Raw genomic sequence first — 20,045 nt, forward strand, 5'->3', positions numbered from 1 at the left:
TCAGAACTGCTGCTGTGAGACGCATCTTCAACTCAGTACCTCGCACCAGCCCCTGCGAAACACATCATCAATGCAGGACCTCGCAATACTCTGCCACTAGTATATAAAGGTACTTTGTTCCATGGGCCTAATTTGGTCTCTGTATCCGCCATGTGCTCCATTGTGGTCTCTGAACTTGTGATTTTGTCTCCTTCCAGAACGACCAGATAACCACAGTTGGCGCTTTTTGCTTTTAAACACTATTTCTACTTAAATCTTTAAAATTACAAAGTGCATATCTCCAGTTCTACTGATTGGATTTTTGTCATTTTGTGTAATATAATATATTCCATTTTACTCTATTTTTCTAAATTGGTGTTGGATTTTTCTTGTTTTGTGTTTTCACTTTATTGCTGTTTCTGTGCTGCATAAATACTTCACATGTTGCCTTTAAGTTCAGCCTGACTGCTTTTGTGACAAGCTACCAGAGGTTTTAGCCCATGTTAATTTGGCGTTTGCTTGTGTTTCACCCTGAAAAAAAGTGTGGTTTCTGTGTGAGTAGGGTTTCACCCACCTCATCCAGTAACCCAATTATCCTACATATCACTGGAAGGGGCAGAGTAGAAGAGAAGAGAGAGGGACATTGTAGAGGTGAAGGGCACAATGGGTACCTTTTTCGGAACAGCGCCAGCAACTGAAAGGAGACGAGGGGAACTATTCCCTAAGAGGGGATGCAAAATCCCTCTTTTATCATTTGTGTTACCTTCAGAGTAACTCTTGCTTATTTCTAAGGTCAAAAAGCATAGGCAGAGTTATTCTTTCTTCCTCTTGAACAGTATGTTTCTATACATCAGAGTATTTATCATAGCCTATAAGCTTGACTGCATTTATATTAACAAGTTAGCTTTTCATAAGGTGTGCAGAAGCTATTTGTTCTCTGAATTTCTGGCAAAAATAAGCTGTAATGTACCAAAAGCCACAGTGGAATGTTGTTAGCAAGTGTTCTTACATAGCAACAAATAATTACATGAATTATTAAATGATGTATTGCTTTATTCATTGAGGTGCTTCCTTGGAGTAAGGGGGCGTGTCATCAATGTGCAATGGTTTATTATTGCTAACATTTCAATAACATATATGGTTTTATGTTTCATTATTGCTTTTCAGCCTCCTGTGATAGTAAAAGAAGATACTTCATTCGATCTTTTCACACCAAATGATCATTTATTTGACAGTGAGGTAAGTGAAAAACTGACATTCAGCAGGATCTATTATGTTGACCTCTGAAACTGCATACAAGTGAAGCAAGCACACTAACCTTCCAAAACAAAGTATTTATATTTTATAAAAGATGCAGAGATAAACAGCATTGTCTTGCAAAATTATTATTTTTTCCAATGTGCATCAGATTTTTTTCTCTAACCACACAGGATTGTCGTTGTTTTGCCACTATGGGGTTTTAGGTAGGGTCCAGGAGCTGCTTTAGCTGTCTCACCATCCTCTTATCACAAAAATTGTAGATCCAATTATAACGCATATGTACATCTAAACGGGCTTTGGCCAGCTCGTTACAGTCGTTGGTCACTTGGAGTGTCAATGATTTCTAGGTTCAGCCCTCGGTGCAGAATACATAGAAGGGGGGAGTGGCCAGCTCATTTAATCTATTTGCTCTGTTGGCAGTGTCATCCACAATTAAATTGGCTGGCTCTGTGAGTGATGGCATTTTGCTTAATAACATTTTGATCTGCATCTAAATGCGGGTGCCAATTGGATTTGGAACAGTAGTGTTCCTGGTGTATCCTTCTTTCACCATTCAAAAATGTCTTCTCTAATTTAAAATTAACCTGGTGGCCCTCTTGGAACTATATTGTATCTATTGCATCACTGTTGTAGTGTTCGAAGATAACCACCATGTTTATAATCAAAGTGGTGGCCATCTACTCTCTGGAAACATTTGCTGTTTCAAAGTTGTACACAGTTGTTTCACTATTACTTCTTTAAACAGACCATCGTTTTACGCGAAGTTAAATGCAGTCTATTTCTAAGCTACAAATGTAAATCTTTCCATCCCTATTAATGGGTGCACAGCCTTCTATAAGCTACAAGGAATCTGCTTTGGCACCACATGGCAACATGCTCCATATCTTATAATTGCTTTGTGGGAAGATTAATTCACATGCCAAGCTCAGTTTTATGACACACACAGACAGTAACAATGACTCAAAGAAAATTTGATGAGATTCTGCTAACCTTTTGAGAGTCACCTTTTATCGCTCAACTATAGATGCAATGCTGCCTTTGGTGCACTACCTACTTAAGGCACCATCCTGCTTATCACACTAATTTGTTTCACTGTTTAGTAGATGCTTAAGTCCTTTCCCCTTTGTCTACGCACTGTTTCTGCTTCAATGTTTTTCTTTACTATCCTGGGGGTATTAATGCAAATCCGTCCTGTAACAAACACTAATCACCTTCTCAAATACTTAGGGCCTGATTACGAGGCTGGCGGTCCAAGGACCACCAGCCTTGCGGTGACAGTCGGACCTCCGCAACTGTGGCGGTCCGACCGCCACATTACAACCGGGTGGGCCAACCTGCCTAAAGACCTCTGTCCTTGCCAGGAACATGATTCCAAACATGGTGATGGTGGTCTGAGTTGTACTCAGCCTGGGCGGCGCTGAACGTACCGCCGCCTCCTGGCTGATTACAACTCAGCTTTCCTCCAGCCTTTCCATGGTGGGGAACCCGCCATGGAAAGGCTGACGGAAAGCCAGTGCTGGGGGCCACAGAGGGGCCACTGCACTGCCTAGGCCCATAGGGCACCCCTGCTCAGCAAAGAAGACAGTGCTCCGTTTGAGGGTGTTGGATTGCTACAATATTGGCCTCAGCTCTCTTTAGGTGAAAGCTGAGGCAGAAAGAGCTTTAGCTGAGAAGGAATTGCTTCTGGCTTATGAAGTGAGCATGTGAGAGCTGGAATTTAGGCAAGGCAAGTGGACTACAGTAGTAATGGTGGCAGTAATACTGCAGTGTAAAATGTAGATAACAAGGTACATATTCCTGAAGACCTCGTGCCTAGCTATGTGTGGGGGATGATACCGACAAGTGGTTCTTAACCTGTGAGGTAGCCTTAAGGATGCACAGAATCTCAGAGGATGGGTATTAGTGGGCAAATCTCTGGAAGCATATGCCTGCAATGAAGAAGGATATTCTACTCACATTAGCGAAAAGAGACCAGATGAAGTATGTCCCCATGAAAGCCATCCTTGTCGCCATGTTTGGACCCATCCCATAGAGGTACCACATGAGGTTTAGGGACAGTTAGAAGCTGCCAAACCAGTCATGGGTGAATTCCCTTGATTATTCGAGTAGTGCACTGAGTGGTTGGATGCGGAGCAGAAAAGTTAATAATTTTACTGGGTTTTACAATCTTGTTTTGAGAGAGCACATGCTCAGTACAGGTTTTGTGTAGCTGTGCCTGCACCTGATTGACAGCAAACTCACTGACCCCAGAGATCTTTCAATGAAAGCAGACCCCTGGGTCAGCACCAAGCAAGAAGGTAGCTGGGGGGGGATCACCAAATGTGTGGAAAGGGTCCCCGCTAGATGGAGGGGGAGATAAATTGAAAAACAAGGAGCTCTCTAAAAGTCCCGAAAACAGTTCCACAGGGCTGGAGTCTCAATTCCTACCTGAGCAAAAGAAGAATAGGTGCCCTGATCATACGTCCTCAGGTAAGTTCATCCCTCATGCTCTGAGTCCCATCAAGTCGGGCACTTAAAGGGTGATGTCAAGTGTCCCAAGAGGGCACAGTCCCCCACTGGTGGTCGGACACCAAGGCTGGATAGCATAGCACTTGGTGAGGAGATTGCCCCAGTTAGTATTAGGGAACGTGCTAGGGTTACCCTAGCGTCCATGGGTGATGAAGAGATGGTGCCAAGCACCCACATGCCTAGCAACACTTAAGAGTACAGGCAGTGGGTCACCATCAGTGGGCAGTTGGTTCACGCTCTGACACACACACAAGCCAGCATGGCAACTGTCAGGGCCATCCGGTGTTCTCATAGCAAGTAGTCCCTAATGTATTCCACCATGTTATAGTAGCTGACAACCATCAGAGCCTCTACCCAATAGCGTTCGTTCCCTTTGAATGAGGAATGGGGTGTTCTTGAAGGTAGCTGTGAGTCCATCCATGCCTATGGATTGTCTACTCTGTAATGATATGGAGTTCACCATTTGGGCAGAGGTGGAACTCTGGTCCCACCTGGAGATGTTGGTGTTCCCTGACTGGGTGTGCCTGATCACGGTCCATGGCTGCCCGAGAGGACCTGGAGCATGGAACAGAAGGAGTTTCCTACACTAGAGGGCCTATTATGTCAGGCCAAGGCCTAGCCAGCTGGTAACATCTTAATTAATCACCTGATGCACTGGGAGCATAGTCTCCTGTACAGCAAGCTCATGGTTCCTGATCCTGGTACAACCTGTCTGTTGGTGGTCCTCCCTTGCCAGAGGACCTTCCTACTGGAGCTGGCTCATGATGTTTCCCTGGCAGGTCATCAGAGGGCAACACAACTCCTTTGGCAGTCTTGTCACCCACTTTTATTGTCCCCAGATGACGGTGACCTCAGATGCATTCTCCAGGTCATGACCCACCTGCCATGACAATGGGAAGCCAGGAGGGAACGGTAATGCGACTCTATTTTCCCTTTTAATCATTGGCACTCCCTTCGAAAGGGTGGACATCAACATTGTTGGGCCTCTGGGCCCCAAGACAGCCCTAGGCAGCAGGTTTATTCTAGTCTTGGTGGACCATGCCACCCAGTATCCAAAGGCTATACCTCTGAAGACAGTGACTGCACCTGGAGTGGCAAGGGCATTGATAGGAATCTTTTACTCATGTGGGGTTCCCTATCGAGGTAGTATCTGCCTTAGGTAGCAACTTCATGTCAGTGTGCATGAAGTCCATTTTGTATGAGTGTGGGGTAACCTACAGGTTCTCCACACCCTATCATATCCAGACCAGTAGGCTTGCTGAACAGTTCAACAACACCCTCAAAGGCATAATCATGGGGCCGTCAGAGCATTTGAGGCGGAAGTGGGATGTCATTTTACCATGCCTATTTGCCTACAGGGTGGTACCGCAGGAGGGGGTAGGATTCAGCCCCTTTGAGCATCTGCACAAGCACCCTGTTGGAGGGCCTCTCAGCCTGATAAAGGAGGGTTGGGAGCAAGCTCCCAAGAAAGCCTCTAAGGATGTGTTCATCTACATGCTGGCCCTCCGCCCCCAGATGAAGCACTTTTGGAAGAAGGCGAAGGAGAACTTGAAGCCAGCCAGGAGTTTATTGAAGCTCTTGTGAACAGAAGGCCACTCTGGTTGAGTTTCAGCCTGGCCAAAAAGTGTGGAGCCCCAGTCCCTAAAAGACTGATGATCTGGGCCCTGTGAGGTTAAAGAGCATAAGGGGGAGGTTGCCTACCTGGTGGACTTCAAGACTCCCAGGAATCCCTTGGAGGTCCTCCGTGTCACTTGCCTCAAACTCCACTTTGAGAGTTCTGAGGTTACCATGCTCCTTGTCATGGATCATGGAATGGAAGAGGAGAGTGAACCTCCCCCTGACCTCCGTTCTTCCAAGCAGCAGGATGCGTTAGTGAAAGATGTCAATTTCTCCAAAACCCTCAACCTGGAGCAAGAGAGGGACTGTCGCCCAGTGTTGGGGCAGTTCATCTGTCACTTGTCTCTAACCCCAGTGCTCACTACATGGCGTACCCATGATATTGATACTGGGAGAGGTACCTGTGAAGACTAAGTCTCACAGGCTATCTGATAAGGTGAGAGTCACCATAATGGAGGAAGTCTCCAAAATACTGGAACTGGGGGTAATTGATCCTGCAAGCAGCCCTTGGTCCTGACAAGTGGTGCTGGTCCCCAAAGCTGCCCCTCTGAGTACCTTCACCAAACCACAGTTCTCCATGTATTTCCAGGGGCTCAATGCAGTTAGTAAGACTGATGCTCACCCCATCCCCCAAGCTGATGAGCTCATTAGTTGTCAGAGACTGCCAAGTTCCTCATTATGTTTGATCTGACATCGGGTACTAGAGGATCGCTTTGATTGAGCCAAAGAGAGGTTTGCGTTCTCTACCTCTCTCAAGAACACCCCTGATACCTTCCAGACGTAGGTCAATCATGTCCTGGTAGGGCTGGGGAACTTCAGTGCTGCCTATCTAGATGATGGTTCTTCAGCTCCAGCTGGGAGGACCACCTGTGTCACCCCAGAGAAGTGCTTCAGGCTCTGCATGGGGTCACCTAGTTGAAGGGGGCATGGTACCGCCCCTCCAGGCCAAGATTCAAGCCATTCTGGCTTGGGAAACCCCCTTCAAGACCCAGACAGAGGTGAGGGCCTTCCTGTGCCTCACCGGGTACTACAGATTTGTCAAGGAGTATGATTTCCTTGACAAAGCTGACTTCTAAGATGCACCCCAGACAGGTAATCTGGAGGGAGGCTAGCCAGAACACTTTTGACACCCTGAAGAAGGCCATGTTCTCTGCACCTGTGCTCAAGGCCCCTGATTTCAACAAGGACCTCATCATGCAGACAGATGCCTCAGGGACTGTGCTCTCACAGCTAAATGAAGAGAATCTAGATCAACCAGTAGCCTTCATCAGCAGGTGGTTAATCCGTAGGGAACAGAGGTTGAGTAAAATAGAAAAGGAAGAATTTTTCATGGTCTGGGCACTGAGGAAGTTGAGACCATAATTGTTTGGGGCTCACTTCCGGGTTCAGACAGACCGCAGACCCCTCAGATGACTAATGTAGATGAGGGGTGAGAATCCTAAGCTGGGAGACACATGTTGGGCCTAACATCCTTGGTATGGTTTTCTCCCAATGTTTTGCCTTCATTCCTCTTTTTGCTGTCTTCGCTTTTGCTGGCCTTTGCACACCTTACCATTACTAACTAGTGCTACTGTGCTTATGTTCTCTCCTTTAAACATATTAACATTGGCTTAATCCATATTAGGACATTTAATGTACCTGCGAGCCCCTATTAAAGTAGTACTACCTAAATAGAGGCCCTGTAAAATAAAGTGCTACTAGGGGTTTGCTGCTCTGATTGTGCTACCAGTTGAAGTATCCCTTTAAAAGTGTCTCAGGGCTACCATTGCAGCCTGCGTGTGCAGTTTTAAACTGACATTTCGGCTTGGCAAAATAAATATTTTGTCAGTCCTAAACCTTCATTTTTAATACATATAATTCACCCCTCGGGTAGGCACTAAACAGCCCAGACGGCAGGGTGCAGTGTATTTAACAGACAGGTACTGTGTATTTAACAGACAGGTACTTTTAACTTTTATATGTTTAACTTTAATATGTCCTGGTAGTAAAAAACTTTCAATTGGGAGCAGGTAGGTGTATTGAGTTTGGTCTCTAAAGAATTGTAATTTAAAACCCTCTTTAATGGTAAAGTTAGATTTTATGTCAGAATTCTGAAAGTGCCACTTTTAGAAAGTTGCCACTTTCTTGTCCCAGCCATTTTGTGCCTGCAGCCTGTATCCTGACTCACATGACTAGGTGTAGCTGGCAGTTGTTTTTTTGCATTGCTTCAGACAATGAGACAGAGGAGAAATAGGTATTGGCAGGGTGACCCATCTCTCTTTTTTTTGGGGGGTGGTGGGGGTGAAGCTGTCACCTACTGTACTGGCACATCACAAAGGCTCTGCCTAACCACACTCACAAACGGTTTCACACTAGTCGTTTGTGCCCCCCCAATTAGGCTGGAGGGACGATATTGCAAACACGTTTAGGGTGGAACCCACTAGAAACCGCTCTTAGTTCAACATTGGCACCAAGGATAAATAGTAGACCCTCAGACCAACTCCTCAGTACACATCTGGACCTGTGGAAGACTCGGAAGAAGGACTGCTGTTTTGCTCTTTTGCAAGAAGGATTGCTACTCTTTGCTACTCTGCTGCCCTGCTGCCTGATTGAGGAGAACTGGATCTACATCTTGAGCAAAGGACCATCAGAGTGACCCCAAGGGCTAGTAGGCTGGCCTCTTGATCAAAGCCTCAGGGACAGAAACGGGTTCCAACCACCATGAACCTTGCACCTGGACTTTGCCAGCTATGCGCCCTGGCCCCCCAGTAGTGTCACCGAAGTCCTGGAACCTTAGAAGTGGGCCTGAAGGTGCTTTGCTAGCCCAGCTGTGGACCTAGCAGACCAGTTGCAGTGCCTTGCAGCTCCTCTTTGGAACCCCCACTACGTCATGCATCCCTGACACAGGATCTTGCAGCTCCTTGGAACCGCTGCTGTGTGATGCATCCTCGACGCAGGACCTCACATTGCAGCCCTGTAGCACCTCTAAACTGCTGCTGCGTGACCTCAGCCCGATGCAGGACCTTACTCCTACCGCTGTGCAGTGCATTCTCAACCTATGACCTTGCAACACTCCATAACCTGGATTTGAAAGTACTTTCTTCAAAAAACCTAACTTAGTCTCTGGATCCGGCCTGCACCCCATTACAGTCAGCCTAAACTTGTGACTTTGTCGCAGTCCAGCGTGGCCAAATAACCACAGTTTGTGCTGTTAAGCACTATTTCTACTTAAATCTTTAAAATTGCATTTCTCCAGTTCCCCTGATTGGGAATATCGTAGCGCTGTTCCCGCTGGTCGGCCCGGCAGGAACACATAATACAATGTTTCTGCTGGTCATCCCGGCAGGAACATTGTAATACACTTTGGGGGCGACGCCACCGGTATGACGGTGACATGCTCCCCACGGCTTTGGCGGTGCCCTTTTAGGACCACCAAAGTCGTAAAGAGGCCCTGAGTGATCCATCTATCGGACACCCTGTTCCTCTTCTTTCTACTGTGTATGTAGGCATGTGCTCAGAAACAGCTCAAGAAGCTGCACATGAAGCTTCATAAAATGTTTAGTATTGAAAGTGTAGTGTCCAAATGTAAATCAGTGTTATTATCATCTTGTAAAAATTTACTTTTCAAAGTGCATTTGGAGAAACCTTAATCCATTTTCTCAACTCAACCATTTTTGGTTACCACACAACTCAGTTTTGTTTTGCATCAACTTTTAGTTAAACTTTCTTTATTAGAGTTTCGTAATATGTCAAAGACCAATAGCACTTGTCAGAGAAATTGACATCAGCCTTAAATTTTAGTGCCAACGTAATTCACAGTTTCCCCAAAAAATTTGTGTAAATTTTAAAAGCCACATCAAATATTCATGTTTGAACGATACACTAGGGGAAGGGGGGAAAAAGAAAGAACATTTTTACAAGCATAAACAAGAACAAGAGATAACACAATATGCACCATTGCGTCAACTTTTTACAGATGTTCAACTTTAGTAAAAAGTCTTTAGTTGAGTTCAAGGAGTGACAGTGCTCAAAAGAGTGTTTTTTTCCACTAAACCTCACACCTATATTTTGAATTCATATTTCTATCTTGTTATTCATTTGAAGTATACAGACCATTTATGCTGATTTAGATGTAGAGATATCTTTTCTCCATTTAGGTTTTAGCCACATGATTGAGGTTTCAATTTAACTATTCCCTCCTAACTTTCTTTAAGTCAGTTCCCTTCTGGATTTAAGAATTCAGTTTAGTTTCCGTAGCCTTCTTCTTTTTCACCTTTTTTAGGTGTAACCACTTCATAATTTTGTACAGCTGTATATACTTTGGTTACATACAAACACTCTTTGTGCCTGCTGGAAGCCTGTAGCGTGATTATTAACCAAGAACAAAGAAGTTAGTCATTACAAAACAAACCTGAGTAGCTTCGCCCTCATAGTTACTGAGCATGTAATGCTAATATGTCTATTAATTCAATTACTTTTATACATTTTATTCATTTAGGCAAAGCAGTCACAATAATAAGAGTGAACATGCAGATGTCAAGATCTAAGACAGGTGACTCTGGTTCTCATGAGAAAATGATTGAAAGAATCTTGTAGCAAAGATACACAGTAGATGCTTCTTTGCTGAGTTAGCAGGATTCTAACTTATTTGCTTACGAATGTCAAGATGAAAATTAGGCTTTGGTTCTCGCAGATGAGAAGGCCTACACATCTTGGTATAACTTAGGAGTACATTATAAATCCAGTTTAAAAACAACATTGCTCACATCGCTGTGGTAGCCTAATAAGCATATATTTAGCCACATATTTGCAAACTCCTTTTGACACTGTGGGGTGCAAATCTAAGGCAGATTACGGCATTCAGTCTGTTAATTTCTAGGTCAATATCAATTTTGTTACACATCATCGCATTTCTCGTTAGTATTTTCAAAATTAGTAAGTGAGTACCTATGGACAATGCCTTCATTAGAATCAATACAAGTAGGGCACATTATTATTTGTATCAGTACGTAAAGTCTTAACATGATCAGTATTACTGCAAGAAATATTTCAAAAATCTTCATTCCATTTTTTCCAAAGAGACTAGTAAACCAACCATCACCCTCCTGTTTTCGGTTTCAGCTCTTTCTGGTTCTTAACACTGTGCTTAATGTTAACTATCTTCTCACGAATATTCATAGAAGTGTTAGGGATAAGAGAGTAGCATTCAGAGCAAACAATAGCACAAACACTCTTAACAGCAAGGAGAAAGTGCAAGGCCATTCTTTCGAGCAAGATGGGAGTCAAGTGGCTCATTAATTAGAGTGAAAGTAGCTGTGGCCTTTTCTTTCTTTCTTCATGGATAGCCTCCCCAAACCATACACAGAAACATAATTGAGATTCATCTATTTGACTCAGACTCTTTTACAGTGCCTTCTTTGCCATTGAAAGGGTTGTTCAGCAGAATGTCTGATGTCAGGAACCGTATATCCAAGATAGCAGACCTCAGTCCAGTCTCTGGGAACCCAGCGGTAAACTTACTTGCCAAAATTAAATATTAACTTCTCTCGGAACAATGCTTAAGAAACAACTTTCCAGGAGGAGAGCAGGATTCAAAAGAGATAACGTAGTTATAGTCTTGATAACGGTGGCACACTCTCTCTCGCTCCAGTTCCTTCTTTATCAAAGTTCATAAAATGGCCCATTGCTCTAAGTCAGTGGAATGAATGGAGTCCGCTAAGACGTTATCTTTGGGACATCTGACATCATCCATATCATGTCCCTGTCCTTGTTCCTGCAGATAAAAACATGTATCCTCTTTTCTGAAAAGCACCTGCTAAAAGGCACACCCCTTCTAGATACCGGTGAGCAACATAGCGCAAAGCTAGCAAGAAGAAAGATTTACTGCCTGGTGATATTTTCTGTCAACAGCAAAAAGAAGTTGATCTGGTACACAGATCAACGCTCATTGCAATTTGGATTTATATTAGTGCCTCACTCCGTTTCCATGAGGTACCCACCAGATGTAACAAAAACAAGAGTGGTAGCAAAGAAATCCAGTGGGACCCACGGTGAGATTTTATGTCGATAATGTGAACTGTTTCATCTCAGATGGAGGTGGTAACGCCGAAAAAGACAGACATCTTGTTGAACTCCTGCACCAGCATCCAGAATATGATTCTGTTGAAGTACTGGATTCAGATTCAGGTCCTGATATTGGAGCAGCAGAAGTGGCATCCGGTGGGCAGGAACATGTTTGCAATGTAATGCATAGATCAGGTGGGCAACACGTGACATTTAACTGCGGTGTTGATCTTTTCCACTGTGTTGCAGAGAAGTCTTTTGTTGATGCACTTTCGTATTTACTGAGTGGCCATACTCCAAGCTGTCACAAGGATCAGATGGGCACTCTGGAAGGGCAGCTCAGACCTGAAAGAGAAGGCAAATCAGTTGCTTGCTATACTGTAAGCCCACATCATCATTTAAATGTAAGTTCAGAGATGATGGTTGGACAGTGAGTTGGAGGGCAGTATCATTGGTTGGCCAGTGATTATATCAAAGTGAACTATGGAGGAAATTAAGTGTGGGCCCTGGACAGTTGTATTGAAACTCTGAAATGAGGAATAAAGTCTTGCTACAACTTTCTGGGAACTGTAACAGCATTCACTCGGATGCAGAGATCAGCCTCCACCCAACTGGAGATAATGCCAACAAGCATTTGTATGTAAGAATAAGACTTGCATCCGGGTATTTGGATAAAGTCTATCTGTAGATAGACAAAGGGGACCCAAAGTAGAGGATGAACTGTGAATGCAGTATTAACCCCTTTTTCAGCATTGTGATCTTCATGTGTAACATGTACATGGAAGTAAACTTGTGTGAAGGAGGCAACGAGAGGTGCAAGTCAATGGGTAGCAGCAGCCCACATCATAATATTCCTGCCCACATGTGAACGGACATAATTTCCGGCAAGGCTGGGGAGCAGAAACTTCAGGGCTGTCATTCTACCACCGCCATCCTTCTGCACTCTTCTCACAGTTTCCTTTCACAATTCAATTTTATCCAATTTTGTTTCTCATCGTCTGGAGCTTGCTCATCAGATCTTAGAACAGTCTTGGTAGCTTCATATTTAGGTGAAAGAGCAGCTGCTTTAGACACTTGATCTACAAGGGCATTCCCTGAGAACACTTCATATAGGACTGGTTGGTGGACAGCACATTTAACAATGGCAATTTTCGTAGGTAGAAGAAGGGCAGTCAGTAAATTATTGTTTCCATTTTTAATATGGTGTTCCCATGGTGATCATGAATCATTGCTACATCCACAGCAGCTGAAAATTATAGGTCCCTCCAATGGCATATTTGACGTCTGTGACTATGGTTATAATATGTCTGAGGTATGTATGGTTATATATACACATGCTGTGCATACTCCTGCCATCTAGTGTTGTGTGCAAGTTGTTTTTCTTTGAAGAAGACTTTTGAGTCATGAGGTGGTGTCACTCCTCCTTTTGTTGGTAATCATCATTGTGATTGGCTTAATTGTTAGATTTTTTTCTTTCGGGTTTGAACATGTGGTCCGGTGCTCTGAGTCAACACTGTTTCAGTGCTCTTTTTTGGTTCACATGATTTCCTTCCCTCTGTTGATATTGTATTTCAGTTGTGTCTCCCTTACTCTCTGTCTTGGATCTACGGTTGGTTACTTTGCTTTAACGGGGGTCCGGGTTGACCGCGGCCCCTCCTGGAACATCATCCACAACTGTTGGTTGCAGATGTACAGGCTTTCTTCCTGGAAGAAAGCTCTGGCTCCATCTGAAGATTGAGGATCTTCCACCAGCCCAGCAGTCTGTGAGCACATCAACCCTGCCCCCTCAATACTGCTGTCACTCCGAGCAGCATTCTTCCAATGGGCACAAAGCCACTCTGGAGCACCAGACGCAGACTGGTGGACCACCTCTGCCTTCAGGCCCTACTCTGCATTGACAAGAAGCCTTTGCGACCAGCTGCTTTGGCACCAGCTAGTGTGACACTGGCCACCAAGCCAACCTTTGGCGCCACAACTGAAGCACCTTCAAAGCCAAACACTTTAGCAGTGACCAGCAAGACCGACGTTGACGCCGGTGTGGCTGAGCCAATTCTCCCCAAATCAACTTAAGGCAGAGTCACTTCTTCATCCACCCCTATGTGGGCTGGATCTTTGCCTACCCTTCGGGCCTGCTGTTGTTTCACCCTCACAATGCCACCTGTCCTTCAAGAAAGCCTTTGACATTCCAATTCCACCAATGCAGTGCAAGAAAGTGGATAAGGCTACCACCCTCTTAACCCACGCGAAAGCATCCCCTCACTCTGTTCCTCAGCCTTCGCCTCCCCCACCTCCTTATCCAGGGGACTTCCTTGACATCACACCATAGGGGTCTACTGACACGGGTGGGCATGGGGGAGGGAATGACACATTTGACAACCCTCGGCAGGGTAACCTATTGGACTCCTATGACAAAGACCCACCGGGGGGACACAGACCCCGAGCTGTACCATGCCAATCCCTCTCCTTCGTACAATTCCAAATCCTATCAGGGACTCATTAGTAGGGCCACCTTATTTCATGAGATGGATCTTCATACAGAGCTAGTAGATAAGGACTTCCTTTTTCATTTAACTTTATTTCGGTAAGTAAAAACATACCATAAAAGTACAGTACAAACATCAATTTTATTTTTTATTTTTAAGGTTGGTAGAACACTAAAAATATAAGCACAATAAAGAATTTAAAAAGATAAAAGGAAGTTAAAATCCAAACAGAATAATCAAAATATATAACTCCTTAAAATGGAATGTTCCACTCAACAAGGACCCTATTCCCTGCGCCCATATATGTTCGATAATACAATAGGACAATGTCTTTGTACTAAAAATTAAATTCTAAAATCAGAGATCAAAAGTCAATAAATATACATACATAGATCTAAAAATTATCTACCCAGTCTTATTCTTTAGAATTGCTAATCTAAGGCGCCAGATTGATTCAAGACTTCCTTTTTGAAACACTCTTCTTCACTCACCACTCTACTCAGTACTTCCCCATGCTTAAATGCATGCTATGCCACATGCCTGACATTTTTAAGGATCCCTTCGAGCCAGGGTCATAGCATCTAGGGTGGATAAAAATATAAAGCCTCCCCTACTGAAGCCATTTACATTCATGGCCAGCACCCACCTTACTCTCTGATGGTCACTACTGCTCGTAAGCTAGCCAACTCCCAGTTTAACAGGGATGTCCCACTACCGGGAAAGGTGAGTAAGTACATAGATATGGCAGGCAAAAGGGTGGCCAGGCAATCAGCCAACCAATGGCGTATTGCCAATTCTATCAGCCTTCTTTGATCTGATCGAGCCCACTGGGATGAGTTGAAGGAACTCATCCAACACCTCCTAGAGGAGCACAGAAAGAGATGACATGAAACAATCTCTGAGGGCAAGGAGATATTGAATACCTCTATTCACTGTGCTCTAGATGCTGCAGACACTGCTGCCAGAGGGGTAATTCCAGCGTCCTTCTTCACAGAATTACCTGGCTCCGTATCTCTGACTGAAAGTTCAGCAAGACCTGTTGAAAATGCCTTTTGATTCCCAGCATCTCTGTTCCCCACATGTGAATCAAATGTTAGAAAAGATCAAGCAAGATATGGAGACAGCAAACCGATGGGTGCCCTCCAGAAGCCTGCTCCCTGAGGCTTATTTTGCCGCACACCCTTTTGTGGAGGCTTAAAGACCACCTCCACCGAAGCCTCCACGTCCCAGGGGTTATTTTAGAAGATCTTACAGGGGCAACAACTCTAGAGGCATATGTAAATGTGGCTCCCCAAAAAGAGCTGCAACTACCACCAAATCCTCCCTTGACTCTTCTCCACACTGACTACTCAACAACTGGTTGGGGTGCCTGCAAGTATTCTTTCCTGTATGGCAGACTACCACCTCAGACCAACATGGTTATTGTCTGGAGCTCACTTCCATGCCTCCCATATTTCCACCTTGCAAGCACAGACTCTCTCCAGAACACCAACAGCTTCTCCGAGAAAAGCACTCCTTTTCAAAGGGTCTATAGAACCCATTGCCTACCATCAGCAGGGCAAGGGATGATACTTGCTATAATTCCAAATACCTAAAAATTACAAGTCACTCAGACTCATTCTGGACCTCAGACCCATAAACAAATACATCCTTTCAGAGCACTTCCATATGGTCTCCCTCCAGGATGTCATTCCGCTTCTCTAGCAAGGTGACTTCACAACCACATTTGTACTATTTCCACATACCAATACATCTGGCCTATCACTCTTATCTCAGGTTTGTGGTCAGTGTAAAACCTGACCGATTCAAAGTGCTCCTGTTCGGGATTCTACTGCACCTCGGGTATTCTTCAAGTGACTCACGGTGGTGGCCACACACCTGCGCAGACAGGCCGCCCACTTGGATAACTAGATGATCAAGAGTGCCAACCACCAGCAATGCCATGAACACACAGTGGTCATATTAGACCTTCTTCACCAGTTAGTGTTTACCACTAATGCCACAAAATCTCACCTCCAACCCCTCCATATTAAACCCTAGCAGGGGGCTTTTCTCAGCTCCTGTGTAGGCATAGCCTATACGAACCCTACCAGGATCCTGTCCTTTCAGGCACTGCTCCCTCTTTTCCAATGAAATCAACAAGTCACGGTCAGAACAATAATGGGCCTCATAGACATGATGGCCTCCTCCATTGCCATAGCATCCCATGTCAGTTTACACATGTGTCCACTGCAGGAATGCCTAGCACAACAGAGGTCTCCGGAGGAGGGTCATTGGGATGATCTAGTGTTGATCGGCCAGTGCACTTGTCGCTCTCTTCTGTGGTGGGAAAGCAACAACCTGTTGCAGAACCAACCATTCTTCGATCCCAGTTCCGCAGAGGACTCTTGCAACGGGCACCTACTTTACAGGTTGGGACGCACACTAACAGGATTTGACTGTCCAGAGACAGTAGGAACTCTACACGAGGGTCTCTACATCAACGTCCTTGAACTTCTAGCCGTTTATCTAGCATTGAAGGCTTTCCTACCTCACCTGATAGGCATGGTTGTTCTTGTCCAGACGGACAACATCACAGCCATGTATTATCTTCAGAAACAGGGCCACGTACGTTCTGCGCAACTCTCAGATATCCTAAAGCGTTTAGTATTGAGCTGTCTGCCACCAAATCCATTTCCTAGCAGAGCACTTTCCGGTGATGGGCAACGATTTTGCTGACATCCTCAGCAGGATGCGGCAACAAGTCCACGATTGGAAACTCCACCCTCAAGTCCTCCTTTGCTGCTTCCAAAGAAGGGGTTTCCCACAAATTGACCTGTTCACAGTGTCTGGTTCCCACACCCACAGTCCAGCGTCAATTCACTATGGATTAATGGGCCCAGGATAGTAGTCTATGCTTTTCTCCCTCTCCTTCTGTTTATGGTGCAGAGGCTTCGGCAGACACACAGTAGCCCTAGTTTTCGACTGCTTGAACTTCTATGGTTCCTCAAGTGAGGCTCCCCAACAGACCGCACCTTCTCCTTCAGAACCATGGAGAAATCAGACACCCAGACCCCAGTCTCCCAACCTTACGATTTGGGTCCTGAGGTTATAGAATTTGGGAACCTTAATCTTCCACCTGAATCCATGAACATTCTCAAGGAAGCATGCAGACCTACCACCCGGGCCTTCTGTGTGGCCAATAGGAAGAAATTTCTGGTTGCTATCACTTCATGCAGGCATGTCAGTGAGCTCCAGTCATTAACCCTGGAACAACCCTTCTTCTCAGTTCATAGGGAAAGAGTTGTCGTCCGTACCAACCCCACATTAATCCCTAAGCTGGTCTCTTACTTTCATAGTCCATGAAACTTCCTGTCTTTTCCCATAACCTGACTCAGTTGTGGAATGGGCTTGCCATACTTTGGATATAAAATGAACCCTCATGTAGTAAGTTGATAGAACCAAATCATTTAGGAAGACACAACAACATTTTGATGCTTTATCTAAACCCTGTAAAGGGAAGGCTCTATCCAAGTCAGGCATTGCCAAATGGATAGTTAGATGCATCCAGAGATACTACGCTAAACCTAAGAGAACTCAGCCCACTCCTCCTAGAGCTCACTCCATAAAAAAAAAGAAGCCCCTATGGCCTTCCCGAGGGACATCTCAATAGCTGAGATAGGCAAAGCAGCTGCTTGGTCCAAACCACACACTTTCACAAAATATTACTGTGTGGATGTGCTAGCCCGCCAACAAGCGAATGTTGGTCAGGCAGTGCTCTGTACACACTTTCGTTTACAGTCTGTTTACAGCATGTGTATCTACAGCCACACATTCCTCAAACGGATAATATTACCCTGTAAGCATCTGTTCGTGGCATGTAGTGCTGTAGATTCACATATGCCCACTCTCCTCCCCAGATGCCTATGGCCATTGCAGTGCTCTCTTTTTACCTCTTTGCATGGACATCTCTCTATACATTGCTTTGCTTCAAACTCCATCTTCACCTGCCATACAATCTAACAGTTGAGTAGATAACCAATGTACTTTACTAGCAAGAGGAGGGGTCACACCACCCTTTGACTTGAAAGACTTCTTAGAGGAGAAACAACTTGCACACATCTGGGCCCAACACAAGATAACAGGAGTATGCACAGCAGGTGAATCTCCAGCACAACATGCCACGAACAGGTGCTCACAGGGTAAGTAACATTTTTATTTTCTCAGGTAATCCAAACAATCATTCATTATTGATTTATACACTCAAGCACTAGAAACAGAATATAAATTACAATATATTTATTTTAATTGTTTTAACTCCAGGATCTAGGGTATACATAATTGGTACCACCACAGAACATACAATAACAGCTATGCTTTTCCATAGCAGTGAAAACGTAGAAAAAAACGTAACATCACAATTCAGAGCCTCAACACTCTCACTGTGCTACCTGTAAGTGCTATGCTAGTTCTAGCAGATGCAAAAATGATAAGCCTGAATTTCAGAGGTGGTGTGCATACCTGGACAACAATGCTTGTTGTCTGTTTGGAACAGCTTGTCAGCACAAGGCCAACAGCTAGGAGATTGCACTTTTTTTTGTATCTTATCTATGAGGGATTTTGTAGTGGCACTGTAGGAATTTTTGATATAACTAATGAGCATCATGATGCTTTCTAAAACACATTCCATTAAACATACAAGGTAACAGTTCTTTGTTTGACATTGAAATTGATATAACAGGACACCAGTTGCACCCTGATGTTGCATCATGTGTTTTGTTAATATCTGTACCTAAATGACTTGACACTTTCACAGTTCTTGAAAAGATAAGCATAGACGACATATACGTCAAAGGCAGACATATTGATGATTCTGCAGAAATACAGAAAATGGAGCCTCAGACTACTTTAAATGGAGCCAAGCCTTATATTCTTTGCATCATAATGACATGCAGTATCTGGGCTAAAGGTAACAAGGTGGACAGGCCAACTAAATTAGAGACTAGCTAAAATGGAACTTTTACTGTATATGTTTATGAACCTAAAACTAAAAGAGAGAAGCCTAAACGCAAGTGATTAAAATAGATAAAATAATAGAATTATGAAAGAAAACAGTCATAAGATTTATGAAATTCCTGGAATAATTTCTAAATTAAATAGTCACTAAATGTTCCCCTAATGGTTTTTGATTGATCTTGCTTATCAGACATAATCATTACACATTTACAGAATAAAAACACATGCCAGTAATGTCCATTTAATGGAATAGCAATTCATCACTTGTTACATGTTCACTTACATCTCTTCAAACTAAAATGAAAAAGGGGTCTCTGTACTGGAACATGTGATCCTTACATCACTCCCTCTTGAGAGGTGGGCAACAAAGAAGCTAGGTTTAGGATGGAGCAAAGGACTAGGGTGATGGTAGAGGTGGACAAGAAGATAATCTATTGGTATTACCTGGCAATAGAGAAACGTAGCGTTTTGGTGGTAAGAAGTAAAGCTGTGACTGAGTGAAGGACAGGTACAATCAGGGATGAGTCCAGCACAGTGTTTTTAGGGACGTCTACTAGGTGGGCAGGTTCCTTAACAGAGCACAAGCATGGTGTGACCCCGCTGCTACATGTCAAGAGGCAGACACATAATATGCATCTGGCTTTTTATGATTCCCATTACATTGCACCAAACACCCTGAGAGCGTACATTTTTCTTTCATGGCAATAAAACACAAATGGTTTACTGTAGTCTGGGAGCCCCTTCACAGGTGCAGCAGCCAATGCCTGCTTCGCCTTCATGAAGGTACTCCTTGCTTCCTCTGAGCATTGAAAGGGTTCTGAGTTGTATTTCGTATCAACATTTTGCAATAGGCCCACAAGGGCAACAACACAAAGGTTAAACAGGGGACAGTATCGAGCTGTCCCCAAGAAAGTGCATACCTAGGAGCTGTCACTTGGCAGGATAACTTTTATTATTTCAGATGACAGGTGAGGCTCAACAACAGAGATTTTGTGACCTAGGTATCACAACTATAGAGTCAGAGGAGTAGTGACACTTTACAGACTTTGTTTCTGATTTAGAGTTTGGCGGACGGGTTACTCCGTCACTTACATGACGGATATCTCATCTGCTGTATTACAATATCCATGGGAAATAATGGAATTGCCATACGGCAGGCAG

At 44.3% G+C, this 20,045-nt stretch overlaps 1 protein-coding gene across 2 annotated transcripts in view; it reads left to right on the forward strand.

Moving 5' to 3' along the window:
• ADGB (androglobin) overlaps window positions 1–20,045 on the forward strand; it is an 871,677-nt gene that overhangs the window by 115,899 nt on the left and 735,733 nt on the right. For both annotated transcript variants that reach the window (XM_069235154.1, XM_069235155.1), the window contains exon 4: window positions 1,147–1,218. In XM_069235154.1, the coding sequence (XP_069091255.1) occupies window positions 1,147–1,218 (72 nt within the window). The remainder of the gene's footprint in view (window positions 1–1,146; window positions 1,219–20,045) is intronic.

This window comes from Pleurodeles waltl, chromosome 5 (assembly GCF_031143425.1).
Source record: "Pleurodeles waltl isolate 20211129_DDA chromosome 5, aPleWal1.hap1.20221129, whole genome shotgun sequence".
Classification (NCBI taxonomy): Eukaryota; Metazoa; Chordata; class Amphibia; order Caudata; family Salamandridae; genus Pleurodeles; species Pleurodeles waltl.